The sequence below is a fragment of the Hemicordylus capensis genome, chromosome 2, assembly GCF_027244095.1.
Source record: "Hemicordylus capensis ecotype Gifberg chromosome 2, rHemCap1.1.pri, whole genome shotgun sequence".
NCBI classification, from domain to species: domain Eukaryota; kingdom Metazoa; phylum Chordata; class Lepidosauria; order Squamata; family Cordylidae; genus Hemicordylus; species Hemicordylus capensis.
In genome coordinates, this window is record NC_069658.1 from 156,939,272 (window position 1) to 156,955,348 (window position 16,077).

Sequence of the window (16,077 nt, forward strand, 5' to 3'; positions counted from 1 at the left end):
CATTATCGTTGAATATTAGAGAACTAAATGCAAAGGTTATTACTAAAATGGTATAGAATACCATGTGGTTGCGAAGGGTTGACACCAACTTGATGTCAGATCAATCAGACTTGATTAAGATCAATCAATCAATCAATCAATCAATCAATCAATCAACAGAACAACATGCACCATATACCATGCAAATGGTATAGAATACCAGTTTTAATACTTAGGCTTTTATGTATTTCTGTCTTCTCATGTCTTTTAATCTTTTTACATCCATTTTATCCCCCCCCCATGCCTTTTATTACTTTTCATTCATGCATTCAATCATTCGATTTCTATATCGCCCTTCCAAAAATGGCTCAGGGAGGTTTACACAGAGAAATAACAAATCAATAAGATGGCTCCCTGTCCCCAAAGGGCTCACAATCTAAAAAGAAACATAAGATAGACAGCAGCAACAGTCACTGGAAATACTGTGCTGGGGGGTGGATAGGGCCAGTTACTCTCCCCCTGCTAAATAAAGAGAATCACCACAGTAAAACGTGGCTCTTTGCCCAGTTAGCAGGGGTATTCAGGCCTTTATTCAGCGGGAGTATTCAGGGTATTTTCAGGCTTTTATGCCCTCATGCTTCTGGTGTACTTGCTACTATTTTTAGTAGTTTTAGTATTAATATGTACCTTAAGTACCACACACTTTTTATCTACTCCCATTTTTATCATGTAATCACCCTTATACTTTATACTCGTCTATGACCGTAATAAAGGCTGATTGAGTGATTGATTGGCTATCTGTGTATTGTAATGTTTAAAGTTTTTGGATTTATAGCGCAATCCATTTGATGCATGCCTGCTTAGGGTTTCAATCAGATTTTCAATCAAGTAAGTGTGTACAGAATTGCAGCCTTAACTGAAAAGCTCAGTGTATTTTTCGTTCTATTGCTGTTATTAATATCTCAAACTTAGTGCCGTATTCATTTATTTTCTATACAGGGGCGTACCAAGGTTGGAGTGGGCCTGGAGACAAGATTTTTAAATGGATCCCTCGCTGCCTTCCTCTCCTGCTCCTGGCCCCATGTCTCTGCTGCAGACGAACATTAAGGACATGTGTAATATAGTACAGCAGCAGCTTAACAGAGGACAGGAGACTACAGCTACAAGGTGTAAAGAGCAGCAGAACCAAATCATCCAACAGTCTCAGCTTTGTGAAATACAAAGGGGCAATTCATGCTTGCTACCACAAGATCAGCTCTCCTCTCCTTCTGTGGGTTCCAAAGGAAGCTTCTTCCCCAAGCTTAACTATTTTTGTCAGGGCTGTAGTATGGCGGGATTTCAATAACAACAACAACATGTTTCATTTGCTCATTTAAAATGAACAGTAATATGAACAATGCATCACGTTAAAAATATACAAACAAAATTCAGTGTTATTGATATCCAAAAGGGCATATAAAATATCCCCATCCTTCTCCGGCATGGGCGGGCGCCTCTTGCCTTCCTGCCTTCCCTTCCCTCCACCGCCTTGGACAACCCTGTCCGTGGAGAGATGCAGTGCCGGCTCAAGGGGTTGTGGCACCCTTGGCCAATGTTGCTCTGGCGCAAACCCCCCCGCTTCTTATATAGTTAAAAACCTTTTCCCCACCCAGTTTGTATATAGTTAAAATCCATACATTTGTATGTCTTATTGTTTATTTCATTCAGTACATTTTAATAAAATATTAAAACGTATTTTGGTAACTTCCAGGCATCAGGTTCTGTGTAGCAGGAACCACTTGCAAGTTACAGAATCCCGCCCCCCGCCCCCCCCCCAGTCTACCCAAACTCACTCATATGAACATGCCCTGTGGGATCAGGCCTAGCTAGTTTAGCATCCTGTTTCACACAGTGGCCCACCAGTTGCCTCTGAGAAGCCACAGGCAAGAGGTGAGGGCATGCCCTCTCTCTTGCTGTTGCTCCCCTGCAACTGGTATTTAGAGGCATCTTGCCTCTGAGGCTGGAGGTGGCCTATAGCCTCCAGACTAGTAGCCACTGATAACTAGCCATCTATTCTGTATAGATCTATAGATAAGTAGCTATACGATTCTAGTAGCCATCTATTCTGTACATGGGGCCGTCCCAGGATCTACTATGGATTGCATAAAAAGATTAGCTTCTGGAAGCGCCAATAGCAACCGGGGTTCTTCTACTAGCTGATACATTCTTTATGCCAAAGAAGATGCCACAATTTGCCTTTTGTGCAGTGCTTAGGACAAAACACTACACAGGACTCAAGTTGCCTAAAAGCTGTATTGGCTGACTAGGTAGTCCTTCCACTGAGAACAATGAGACTTAAATTTTATTTAAGAGAATGTCTTATTATCTAATTTTTATTTGAGAGTATTTAAGAGTGCTTCTTCTCCACTATTTATTTATTTATTTATTTATTTATTTTATTGTTAAATTTATATACTGCCTTTCATTAAAACAACCCCAAGGCGGTTTACAGCAAAACATTTTTTTAAAGATTGTAAGAAAGACACAATTAAACTATCAAGCTAAAAATATAAAACAAATCTGATTAAAAATTTAAAACAAAATCATAAAAGCAATACAGAGTACAAAGAGCAGCAGCAGAGACAATCAAATAAAAGCCTGGGTAAAAAGCCAGGATTTAACATGCTTTCTAAAAGCTGTGATGGAGACCGAGGAGTGAACAGCCACCGGGAGAGCATTCCAGAGTCTGGGGGCAGCAACAGAGAAGGCCCTGTCCCGCGTGCACGACAACTGAGCCTCCCTCATTGTCGGCACCTGGAGCAGAGCCCCCTCAGATGACCTCGTCAAGCGGGCAGCAACCCTTGGAAGCAGGCGGTCCCTCAGGTATTCCCACCGCCCAATGAGGTCATTTGAGGAGGTCCGTCTCCAGTTACCACCAACTCATCTGGTGGCTACACAGAGACGGGCCTTCTCGGTTGCTGCCCCGAGATTGTGGAATGCGCTCCCTACTAAGATACGATCCTCCCCATCTCTGGCAATTAAAAATAAATAAATCTGAAAATCCATCTTTTCACCCAAGCTTTCTCAGCTTTTAAAAATGTGTCAGTTTTAATTTTGTGGTTGATTTTAAATTGTTTTAACTTTTTATATGTGTTTTAATTATTTTATGTTAACCACCCAGCGACGAAAGTTTGGGTGGTATATAAATCTGATAAATAAATAAATAAATAAAATAATGTAAGGTAATTACAAATAGTTAAATGTCTGAGGTGCCGATTTTGTGTGTTAGGATGGAGTGTCTACCAGTTCTGAATTTTATAAACCCTTCAGTGTTCTGGTAGGTATGGGGAAGTAGTAATTTTGGAGTATGGGAGACCAAGCCACAAACTCACAGCTAACACTACAGTGAACATTTACTGTATATACCATTTTCCAATCAGCATTCTCAAAGTTGTTTACATAGAAAAAATAAATAGTGGATAAATAGATGATTCTCTGTCTCAAAAGGGCTCACACTCTAAAAAGAAATATGTGATAGACACCCACAACAGCCACGGGACAGATGCTGTGCTGGGGCTGGATAGAGTCAGATGCTCTCCCCGATATTATCTCCCTCTATAATATAAGATATATTAGAGAGAATCACAACTTTAAAAGATTTTTCTTGTTCAGTTAGCAGGGTCTCTTAATTTACATGTACAGGATTTTGTATGCTATTGGATGCCTGATAAAAATTTAGAAGAAAGATGGAGGGAACCTGCATTTAAAAAACAAGCAAACATATTTACCTGAACTGATCTGGAGGCCATGACAGAGGCCTCTGAACCGGTTCGAACTTGGCCTGGTCCGGCAATCCGGTGCTGGTGGAAGGTGGTTCTTTAAGGGCGGCGGTTTGCACTTACCCCTTCCGCCGCTTTTCCTCCACTGGTGCTCTGGTTTTTGGAAACAATTTTTGGGCGGCAGCATTCCTTCCTTCCCCGTTGTTAGCCGGAAATACCAGAAGTACATGGGCGCTTGATACTTCCGGTATTTCCAGCTAACAATGGGAGCAGGGGCAGCAGGGAGGAATGCTGCTGCCCCAAAATCGTTTCCAAAAAACAGAGCGACAGCAGGGGAAAAGCGGCGGGAGAGGTAAGTGCAACCCCCCGCCTTTAAAGGGAGACCCCCGCCAGCGCTGGACCGTGCCTTCGTGGTTACGTGCACATCCCGTGTGTGTGTGTGTCTTAAATTTAGACACCTGTTCCTTTTATAACTGTATTTTTCAAGGGGGTTGTCTTAACTTTGGAATCATCTTCTATTTGAATAAATACAGGAGGGAGGAGGGAACACTCTCATCTCACAGGGCTGTTGTGAGAGAAGAGAAAAGCAGGGGTAAGCAGCGAGGTGGCCAGATTTGCAGATGATGCCAAACTTTTGGGTAGTGAAATCCAAAACTGATTGTGAGGAGCTCCAAAAGGATCTCTTCAAACTGGGTGAGTGGTCGACAAAATGGCAAATGCAGTTCAGTGTTGGCAAGTGTGAAGTGATGCACATTGGGACGAAAAACTCCAAATTCAAGTATACACTGATGGGATATGAGCTGTGGGTGACTGACCAGGAGAGGGATCTTGGGGTCGTGGTGGACAGCTTGTTGAAAGTGTTGACTCAATGTGTGGTAGCTGTGAAAAAGGCCAATTCAATGCTAGGGATCATTAGGGAGGGGATTGAAAATAACACTGCTAATATTATAATGCCCTAATACAAAAGGGCATTATAATATTATGCAGCCACACCCAGAGTGCTGCGTGCAATTCTGGTCACCACATCTAAAAAAGGACATTGTAGAAGTGGAAAAGGAGCAGAAGAGGGCAACCAAGATGATCAGTGGCCTAGAGCACCCTTCTTATGATGCAAAACTAGAACACCTGGTGGGGCTTTTTAGTTTAGAAAAAAGATGACTGCGAGGAGACATGATAGAGGTCTATAAAATCATGCATGGTATGGAGAAAGTAGATAGAAATTCTTCTTCCTCTCCCATAACACTAGAACCAGGGGTCATCCCATGAAATTGATTGCCAGGAAATTTAGGACCAGCAAACGGAAGTACTTTTTCATACAACGCATAATCCACTTGTGGAATTCTCTGCCACGAGATGTGGTGACAGCCAACAACCTGGATGGCTTTAAGAGGGGTTTGGATAACTTTATGGAGGAGAGGTCTATCATTGGCTACTAGTCGGAGGGCTAAAGGCCACCTCCAGCCTCAGTTGCAGGGGAGTAATGGCAGGAGGGAGGGCACGCTCTCAACTCCTGCCTGTGGCTTCCAGTGGCATCTGGAGGGCCACTGTGCAAAACAGGATGCTCTACTAGATGGGCCTTGGGCCTGATCCAGCCGGGCTGTTCTTATGCTCTTAAAATAGTCTCTCCATTGGGAAAGACAAACTATCTTCCAAACACATCTAGAGTCATATACCGTCCGGAAGCAGCACTGTATGGGAAGCCAACCAACCAAAGACAGGAGGCCAGAAAGGTTTCTCCCTGCCATTACTGTCAAGTCAAGAGGATTTCTAAGAACACAGAGACCACCAGATTAGAGCAATAAGCAATAGTCTTCAAAGTAAACCCAACACACCAGCCACTACATGGTAAATCACACACATCATGCACACAGAGACAGAGGCTTCAACAAGAAGTGTGTGTGTGGTGGGGATCTCTCTCTCTCTCACACACACACACACACACATGCACGAGTTCCAGACCAGGGACAGGAGGAAGCTGGGAATGTAAGGAGAGCACACACACATAAACTGGCTGGCTTTCAAATCACACAGGCTGCTCACATACCCCTTTTCAACCTGGGAGGGGAAAAACACAACACACAACTACACACAAACCAATCCTCCCCCCAAAGGCTGAGCAGTCCTAGGCCTCCAAAGGCGTGTGACAGACCCAACATGAAGAGTAGCACACTTCAGTAACAAGGACTTATGATTAGATTGAAAGGGAAAGGTATGTCATAAGAACAAGTGTCTTTTCACACAGCAGATTGCAAGAGAGAGATTTCATTCCATGGCAACTCACACTCCAAGCAATGACAGAAAAGAAAAGCCACCGTCCTCCTAACACGCCGAGCTTCGCACTGGTCCTTATTACTCACAGGCTGCGGCCTTCCCAAATCCCCAGCAGCTCAGCCTGCGGCTTCCTCAGGGCCCTCCTGGGACAGACCTGAACCAGCAGCAGCCTAGCAAAGCTCCCTCTGCTCCAGAAAGGAGTGGGGCCAGAAAACCCAGCCCAGCCCTCTGGATTGGTCCCTTGGACTGGAACTTCCCGGGCTTTCTTCCCTTTGTAGGGCAGGCCCACCTCCCAACAGTTCCTCTAAGTGAGGCCGAGTCCTGCCTCTGATTCTGATTATCACAAAAGCTTTGCATTTACTTCTCTACTATCCAAAGATCATGATTTAAGATAGCATTGATTCCACCTCCCACCCCAGCATTCTGGTCCCAAAAAACTGTATTGAAATCCAACTCCCACTTTTTCATGTAATTGCGGCCTGTTTGGTTCCATCTATTTTCACAGAGAATAGATGTTAAGCCTTTAGAACAGAAAATATTATTTTTGATAAGTTCTAAAAATCCATTGGTTTTCTACCCAAAATCTTAGAGCTTTCCAAATGTAGTATTAAGTTCCTAACTTGAAAACACTCAAGCATGGTATTTCCCCTTAGGAACATAGGAAGCTGCCTTATACTGAGTCAGACCATTGGTCCCCCCAGCTCAATATTGTCTACACTGACGGGCAGTGGCTCTCCAGTGTTTTAGGCAGGCCGGGGTGGGGGGTGCTCTCTCAGCCGTACCAGAGATGCTGCCAGGGCGTGTGTCCCTGGGGCCTTCTGCATGCAAGCCTGCAGGTGCTCTTCTTCCACTCAACGATGGGCCCATCTCCTAAGGGGGGTATCTTACAATGCTCACATGCAGTCACCCAAGGTGGACCTGCATAGCCAAGGGGACGATTCATGCTCACTACCACAAGACCAGCTCTCCTCCTCAGACCAACTCTCTATCAACCTTTTTTCTAACTCGTCCTTAGTGACTATATTGACATTTGATAATATATTATGAAATTTATGCAAGCAGTTCTTCCCCAAATAAGAAGTTCTTTTGCATTCAACCCAGAAGTGAAATAAGGTTGTCCTAGAAAGGTACCAGCAGGTGAAATATCCGGCATCAAATGCTTTCATCTTTTATCCTGAATAGGTATTTATGGGCAAAACACTCCAGCTTGACATATACCCTGCTGAGGGTCTTATCTGTTGGTGAATGAACAGGAGAGGGATCCTGGGTGTTTTGTGAAATTGAAAGTGTCAACTCAGTGTGCAGCAGGTGTGAAAAAGGCAAATCCAATTGTGGCATTTCCTCCTCACTAGCATCACCATCCCTGGGCATCCAGGCCTCAGAGGGATGGGGAGGGGGCTCCAAGCACCCTGTTTCTTCTCCATCTGCCAGGGAGAGGAAAGGCCTTGCTCTTCCCCGGGAGCCCATACAGGAAGCCACCCTCCATCTCCCCTGGCTTCCTCATCACTGGCTTCAAGCCCATTATAGCTGTTCCCAGGGTCAGCCGCCACCCCTCTTAGCCCCTCCCCTTCCTTCCATTCCCGTCCTCCTGTATTCTGCCTGTTAGTCCTTAAAGGGGCTGCCTTACAGGACTCCATTTCCTTTTTCTCCATCATCCCCCCAGGGTCTCTGCAGAGGGGAAGGGCCAACTAGTAGGGATGTGCAAACAGGTTCAACCCTGAACCAGTTCCGTTTGATGGTTTGGGGTTGAACCGAATCCCCCAGCAATTCGGTCCAACATTGGACCGAACCCTGACAGTTCAGGGGGTTCGTGATTTTTTTAAAAGTGGAAAAAACCTTTTTTTAACCTTTCTCCCCTTTGGGGGAGTTCTTTGGGGCGGAGTTCATAGTTCATAGTAGGCAACACCTACTTCATAGTTCATAGAGTTCATAGTTCATAGTAGGCAACACCCAAGGCAGCATCTTATACCAAACCCTCTCTGCCTGCCCCACCCCCACACATCATTTTGAATATTCTACAGAAATATTTAACTTTGGCTGGATTGTATCCATGTCCCTGGGATTATAGCTTTCTTTGATGTCTCTCTCACACATTTGAATGCCACTGCAAACTTCAATAGAGTCCTCAATTCTGAAAAATTGCACTTCTGTTGGTCTAACTTTTCTCTCTGTAGAATTTCTGCTGTATAGAGAGCATCATTGACATCTAGTGGCTAGTAAATGCAATGCGAGATTTCAAATTGGGTGGCTCTTTAAAGAACAGCATGAAATCTTGTTGGAAGCATCTAATTAATCAGTGACAAACAGTACTTGAAAGGAAAAAATGAAAAATAACCTACATAGGTTCATCCACAAAAATAAGAGACTTTAAAACTCAGGAAAGAGGTAGCACAACCTACAAGAAAGGAATACAAACTGGACTAAAATATACACTATGTGGCACCAGACGTAGTGGCCCACCCTTAAGTAATATGAATAAAACAAGTAATTAATATGAACAAATATTAAGTAATATATTAAGTAATATGTACTCATATCAAGTAATATAAACAAATTAAGCTTGAAATGAGAAACTAAAAATTGAAATGACTATGACAAAATTACTAATAGTTTTGTTGAATACTTCTTAAAAATACATTTCCAAAAATATCACAAGTGCTTCTGTAGTTTTTGATACTTATAGTTGGGAGCAGAACATCCTCCATTACTACTGAGAATGCATTCAAAAGCAGTTTCAGCAGTCACATCATACTATGTAAAACGTTTACTATGTAAAAGCTTTTTCAAACCCAAGGAATCTCTCTTACATTCAGCATCTTGCAAAGAAAAGAAAGCCTATGCCAGAAACCCTTGGAGCTGATTCAGCTGAACATCCTCCTTTACATACAAGGAGGATGGGGCTGTGGTGAGAACACACCCAGCCCCACATCACTGAAGGATATACCTTCAGAACCAACCATGTACTGGTTATGTACTCTAGGGTCCTTGAAGGAAGAGTGGGATAGAAATGCAAACAAACAAACAAAAACAAAAGGTGATCTTATGTCCTCTAATCACATGTGTATCCTCTCTAAAAAAACACCCCTATTTAGCTCCAAAACCCTATTTAAACAGGTCGATTCTGATGAACACCCCTCACATGTGATTAAAGGATGTGCTGAGATTGCATTGGCATGTCTTTTAATGATGTCTGGGTGTGCAAGTTCTCACCATGACTCCATCCTTGTCACATGAAGCAGAGGCTGTTCAGCTGAACTGGCTCTTGGTTGTGGTTGTTACTTTTCGTTGGTACCCTTGTTCTGCTATGTCCCTGACTCCTCATGCTCCTTTATAAATTCACAACACAAGAGCATGAGTTCTTCCTGTTCTCCAGTTGAGGATTTCTTTGATAAGGAGTTTTCTGAGAGCAGTTTGGATGTCTTTATTTCTAAGACTGTAGACAATGGGATTCAAAAGTGGAGTTACTAGTGTGTACATGATAGACACCATGATGTCTTTTCCAGGGATGTAACTGGAGATTGGCCTTAAGTAGGTGGCAGAAGCACATCCAAAGTGCACAATCACAACAATAAGGTGGGAGGTACAGGTAGAAAATGCTTTGCGCTTCCCCTCTGCAGAGGGAATTCTTAGGACAGTGACAAAGATGAAAAAATAAGAAAGGATGACAGAGAGAAAGGAGCCAAGGATAAATATTGTACAGAGTGCTAAAATCACAGCTTCAGTGTTCTGATCAGGAGGGCAAGCCAACTTGACCACAGGTGCAACATCACAGAAGTAGTGGTCAATTCTGTTTCCTCCATAGAAGGGCAAGTGGAATACAAGGTATGTCTCAATAAATGAGAAAAAGAAGCCACTCACTGCCAAAGAAGCTCCCAACTGCAAACAAACTCTCCTGTTCATCATAAGATGATAATGCAAGGGGTGGCACACGGCCACATAGCGGTCATATCCCATCCCAATGAGGATTAGGCAGTTAGTGCACGCAATGCCGATGAAGAAAAACATTTGTGTCACACATCCAGCAAAAGAGATCGTCTTCCTTCCCAAGAGAAGAGTTACCAGCATGTTGGGGACAATGACAAATGTGTAGCAGCTTTCTGAGAAGGACAAGAGTGAGAGGAAGAAATACATGGGAATGTGCAAACTGCGATTCAGCCAGATTATAGCCATAATTATAACATTTCCAGAAAGAGATGCCAAATACATGAGGGAAAATACAACAAACAGCACCAACTGCAAGTCTGGGAAGTTTGAAAATCCAGTCAGGACAAATTCTGTAACTTCAGTTTCGTTTCTTCTCTTCATTGGTTCAAGGCCTTGGGTCTATAAATGAATCATTAGCATTTCAAGAGGAGGAACAGGAACTTGGCTACACATTTCATCTAAAAACAAATTAGCATATGCATACAGCTTCCTTCAGGAAATCTCCAGGACAATTAGATATTTGGGTACCCTAGAAGAATACCCTGCTCTGTGCTCCATGCTTCTCCCTCCTCTGCTCAGCTCAGCTCATCCTTGTCTCCCAGAGATACTTATTCCCACAACCATGAACAGGCTGAATCTCAGTACCAGATGGTGCAGGGATGATGGCTGGCAACAGAGGCAATCCAAAACCTACCACCTCTGTATACTCTGTGCCTGGGCCAAAGGTATCTCTCATTGCTACTCACTACGTTTTTCTACACAGCCCCACCACCCCTCTATCATATCCCAAGCTGAAAAGCACACCAATGCTCAATGCAGGGGCATAGCTAGGGGAGAGGGGGCCCGTGTTCGCATGTCTCCCCGGTGGCCCCTCAGAATAAATAATGAAGAAAATCGGGAGGGGTGGAGCTGGGGGCTCTCAGGATCTGGGGCCGCTGGGTTCTTTGAACACATCCGTACCATTATAGCTACACCCCTCAGTTAAAGAGGAAAAAAAGGGGACATATGGCTGTTTAATGGAGCTTGTATTGGACATTTGCTAGCATGTCTAAGTAAATGCCAACACAAATGATGGAGAGAGGATTTTAAAAAGATCATTAGCTAAAGAGAAAAGCTTGGCCATGGCATTTTCTGGTAAATATCAGGAATTATGTCACACGGCATATTTTAGACATTTGTCAACTGGGTTCGGATATTGTTACAGGAGAAAACAGAAAGAGTGGTATGTCTACAACTTCCTGCATTTCATATTTCAAAATTTGTGAGATTTTGTGTGCACATTTCAACATCTTTTGTGTGTGCATATTTCAAAACCTGTGCAATTTCAAAATCAAAATTAAAAAAATAACAGATCACAAAACTACAAGCAAACAGTTACTGAATGCATAGATTATATATGTCTATATTTGAAATATCAACTACTGCCACTGAATGCAAATTATTTTAATTATAAGAGTTTACCGTAGCACCTGAGCAGCTATTCCTTCCTTCTTAAAAACCACCTTTCCAAAATAATCATAACACCATTCAACAACATAACACCTACTAGATGTTTAGTAATGATGTTCCTTATTTTCTAATACAGAGGAAGAACTATATCAAAAGAATTCATAAAAACAAGAATCCATAAGAGAGGGAAAAGGAGTGAAAGAGAAAAACATGAATGAAAAGTTCAGAAGACACTTTTGGCGGAAGTCTGAAGATGCCCTCTTGGATGAGTTTAAAAGAAACTGTTCTTTGATAAAGGATATTATATACGTTTATTGTATTGACACCCTGTGGGAAAACCATCTCAAGTGCATTGTTGGAAATGGTGATTCAGTTCCAAGAAAGCAGCAAAAACCATACCTAGGTGAAGGTAATTATAGAAACACCCGAAAAAACAAGCCAAGATCAAAATTTGTTCCACATTCTAATCAAAACAATTAAGTTCAGTTTCTAAGGCCTCATTAATTTCATTTGAAAGACTTAAGCACATTCTTTAATATGTTATGTAGCACAGACCTGCACAACCCGAGAAATGAGAGATACATTTAATGCAGTAAATTCTGAACGTCAGCATATGTATATGCCCTTTGTTGGCTCAAAGATGTTGCACATGTCCATGTTCAGTGCCTGAATTTGTGACTATATGTGAGTCTGCCCAGTGTTTCAGCAAAAAGACAATCTATCAGACCTTCATCTATCAGAACAGCTCTAGCCAGGCTGTTCCTTTAGATCAGGACTGCACAACTGCAGCCCCTCATCTGTTTTTGGATTACAACTCCCATCATCCACAGTGGCCAACAGTCAGGGATTATGGAAGATGTAGTGCAACATCTGCAAGGAGGCCTGAGTTGTGCACCCCTGCTTTAGATGAACTACAAAATGTTCATATTAATGAACATAAAATTGTTTTGCATAAAATTGCAGGACATAATTGTGCAGTCAATGGAAACATGCCTTACCATTCAGGTGTTGGTTTTTAAAAACAAATTCTGAACATTAGATTAAGGCCTATAACAACAAAAATGTCATTAAAGTACATAAGTTTGATCATTTCAGATCCCAGATGGCATTGCAATGGAGTGATGACTTCTTTGACATATGTCCCATTCATATTATCCAGTTGTGACACTATTTTGGCAAGAGGTAATTAAGTATTCAAAACAGACTTTGAGGAATATTGGGCTGCTTCTTGGAACTGCCATACTAGTAAACCCCAGGTACTTATGAATTCCAGAGGCAGTCTCTCTCCAGTCTGATATCACTCACCAAGGATATCCAGCAAATAAAACAAATTTATTTGATGCTCTGCAGATCCACACTTTCCAAACAATCATTAAAATCCAATGAAATCTATGGTTAGACACAGGCTTATGTAAAATTGAGACCTGAATGATGATCAGTATTGGCTGAAATTGAGATTGCACAGCTGGGAGGGGTGGCAGCTTTAGTTTTAAAAGATGGATTTAATTCATCATGGAAGAACATCATGGTTAAGGAATTTAATGTTATTGGGATGGGCTCATTACTTCAAGCCAAAGAAGAACTGGAGAAGTTAAAGATCACAGTGAAGCAGCGGCTGACAGACAGAGACAGACAAAATGACATTGCCAGGATTTCAGAGCATAGTGAGAGGTGGTTGGGATCAGCGAAATAAACTGACAATGAGATGGAATTGCGTCCCTTACATTAACTTTTCAATTAATGGGGTTATTAATTCTCTCTGAGAATCAGATATATCCGGATTCTTGGAGAGAATTAATAACCCCATTAATTGAAAAGTTACTTGGTTGGTCTGACGAATTTTATATTTCCTGGTTTTGTCTGATCAGAACACTGAAATAACGTGTAAGGTTGCACAATTTTGTGTTGTTATTTGTAGAATTCATCATCAAATTTGTAGAATTGGTCATCAGAGTAAGAACTGCTCCCCCCTTTTTTTTTAACTAGTTATCTTGATTTTAATTTGTTTTAAGTTTTATATATCAGCTATTGGTTGCTGACCACAATAAAGATATCGAGCCCTTTCTCGCGATCTGTGAGAAGGGCTTCGCGGGTGGGTGGGGAGGAAGGTTTTGTTCCCTGGCCTTCCCCGCTGACGATCCACAGAGGGCACTGGGTGCGCAGATTCTCCACTACCTCTGGCAGTGTGGAGGGCTGGGGGCTGGAATGCATTGTTCCCCTCCCCCAAACTCCCATAATGCACCATGCGAGTGCCTGGTGCATTGTGGGTATCCTGCAGTCTGCTTGCAGCTGCGACTGGCAGGCAATCGGAAAAAGAGGGGGCTAAGGGATATTTTAGGTGTGGGCTTTGCAGGCAGGTTTGCCCTGGTAGTGGAACCCACAGCTGCTTGCCTCCTGCTACTTCTCGCAAGCAGCCAAGAGTGGGCTTGACTGCCTTAGCCTGCTCTTGTCTGCTTGTGGGAACAGCCTCATTGCATTGGAACCGCCATGTGAGCAGCAGTTATAGATGAATCATTACCTTCAAGTGACCAAAAGGCTCACTCTAAGGAACTGGAAAACAATAATTCCTCCTGTATTCAGACATGGATTACTGATTGTAAGCATATGAATACCAGGGAATGGTGGAGACAAAAGAGTATTAATGGGATCCTGTTTTGATGTTCCGAGTGCCATTTTGGAGGCCTGTTTTCCCCTTGCTGATTGGTTTTCTGGCACTGGCTTCTGATTGGCTTGTGATCTCCTTGCTTCTTGGTTGGCTTGTTATCATACAAATCAAGTGTTGTCATAGGCAACTGTGCCCCCATTGGCTGGGGAGGGGGGGCAGGTACACAAAAAGCGGGAGTTTCAAAATGTATTCAAAGGGACTGGGGGAGCAGAGAGAGACATGTGTGCCTCTCTTGAAGAGGATAGATCTGGAAGAGAGGATGAAGGAATTAAGGAAGGTTGATTTTGTGGGTTTTGTGATAATAGTTGTATATATTTCAGGGCAACTAAATGACACTCTGTGTGGAGAAAGGGAAGGTTTGGAAAGGGAAGATTAAAGTTAGTTTCTGTTTCAGCTCAACATGGTGTCCAGGCTCTGTGTTATCTTCACAGTTTTCTCTGCACCAAGTATAATATGCTGTTGCTGTGCTTTTGCTGCTATAACTATCTGGTTTTGCTGACTCTCAGATTGACAAAGGCAGAACATGGGTGCCTTCCTTCCTTGAGTTGTGGCTTGTTTTGTTTGTGAGAGATGGTGTTGTGGCAAGAAATTGACAGTGGCAGAGGGGTGTGTTTGTGTGTGTGTGTGTGTGTGTGTGTGTGAGAGAGAGAGAGAGAGAGAGAGAGAGAGAGAGAGAGATTTCTTGGTGATTGCTGTGATGAGCTCCATGTCTGGCCTTGAGACTAACTTGTGCTTCACCCATTGTTCTGGTCTCCTCTGCAATCTGCATTGCAAGTTGTACTCGGCCAAACATGTTGGGAATTCTCTCTGGTAAGAGAATCCCCTTTTCATTATAGCAGAGTGCACAGAGGCACAACACAGCGGATTTAGTTAGGCGTTTAGTTAGGTGTATGCTGAGAGTAAAGTAACTTGGAGCCAGTTCATAGTTTCAAATCAATATATATGGCATTTATTAGAGAACTCCATTCTGGATAGGAAAGTGAGGAGTTAGGATCTCTAATCTAGCTAGCTAGCTGGATGCAGATGGATTTTGCATCTTCTCTGCACACATGGTGCAGGGAGAGGAGCTTGCTTGCATGTTGCAAGGTAGAAGGACAGGAAGAGAAGAGAGAGAGGAAGTGACCCTGAGATTAGCAATCTACATTCCAAAGGGATAGTGTCAGAACAGTAGAGAAGGGATGATCAATATCTTGACCCTCTAGCCCTCTGACTCACTAGTCTGTCCTCCTATGTCACTGAGACAAGAGACAGCGCAAAGTCCTTCACTTCCAACAAAAAGTGTGTCTGAAGTTGCTTTAGTTGAGCATTTGGCTATGCTTGCTGGTAAAGGTGCTGCTGTGGCAGCTGCTGCAGTGCTAGGAAGTAAGCAAACATAATTGTGTGTGAGAGAGCAACTTGTGCCAGTGATGTTACTCCACTGTGGCTGGCAGTGCATTCTGCATCAGTGATTCCTTTTTGGCCATTTTTGGACTGTTTTTGAAACGTGTGATCTGTGTTGGGAGGGACAGATTCCTTTTTACTGTGTGCTTCTGAGCACTTTCCAGACTAGACCCTACAAGAGGGTCAGGATATATCTCGGAAGTGTGCTTCCACACTTCCTGTGTCGTGACACTGCAGTCCCTATGCGGACAGCAGGGTACCATTCACATTTCCAATGCCTTGTTCAGAATCTAATGCCTGCAATATAGAGCTAGGACATCGTATATACGGTGTGAAAAAGTTGCTGTTTTGGTGGGTTGTTAGTTGCTGCGAGACTGCTCCCCTTGCTGTTTATGTCCTACAATTTTTATGAATATTTGAAATATTTTCAATTATTTTCTCATAGAGTATAATGGGACCAAAACCAGCCCATATCCACAATTGTGGAGCACCTAGGGATACAAAAGTTGGGTGGGTGGTAGACAGATAGGGGTGCCTACCACCCACAACCCCCCAAGGCAATTGGACACTCCTCTGATTATTGGTGAATTTTTAAAGTATTTTTGAATTCCTCATAGGGAATAATTAGGATTGCAGCAAATGTATAGCTTC

At 42.9% G+C, this 16,077-nt stretch overlaps 2 protein-coding genes across 9 annotated transcripts in view; one reads left to right on the forward strand and one right to left on the reverse strand.

Moving 5' to 3' along the window:
* Positions 1-4,311: 4,311 nt before the first annotated feature.
* Positions 4,312-16,077, forward strand: part of LOC128345373 (C-type lectin domain family 12 member A-like) — a 75,096-nt gene continuing 63,330 nt past the window's right edge. For 4 of the 8 annotated variants that reach the window (XR_008316404.1, XR_008316403.1, XM_053297231.1 and 1 more), the window contains exons 1-2: positions 4,312-4,430; positions 11,518-11,790. Coding sequence is in view for 6 of the 8 variants with exons in the window: in XM_053297231.1 (XP_053153206.1) it covers positions 11,592-11,790 (199 nt within the window). In the remaining 2 variants the exon portion in view is untranslated. Of the gene's footprint in view, positions 4,431-5,687; positions 5,947-7,124; positions 7,191-10,342; positions 10,658-11,517; positions 11,791-16,077 lie in introns of those variants that run through there. The other 4 variants (XM_053297235.1, XM_053297233.1, XM_053297236.1 and 1 more) reach the window with 4 other exon arrangements.
* LOC128343693 (olfactory receptor 10T2-like) lies at positions 9,345-10,313 on the reverse strand. Its single transcript, XM_053293127.1, has one exon. It carries the CDS (start codon positions 10,311-10,313, stop codon positions 9,345-9,347), a length of 969 nt encoding a protein of 322 aa, XP_053149102.1.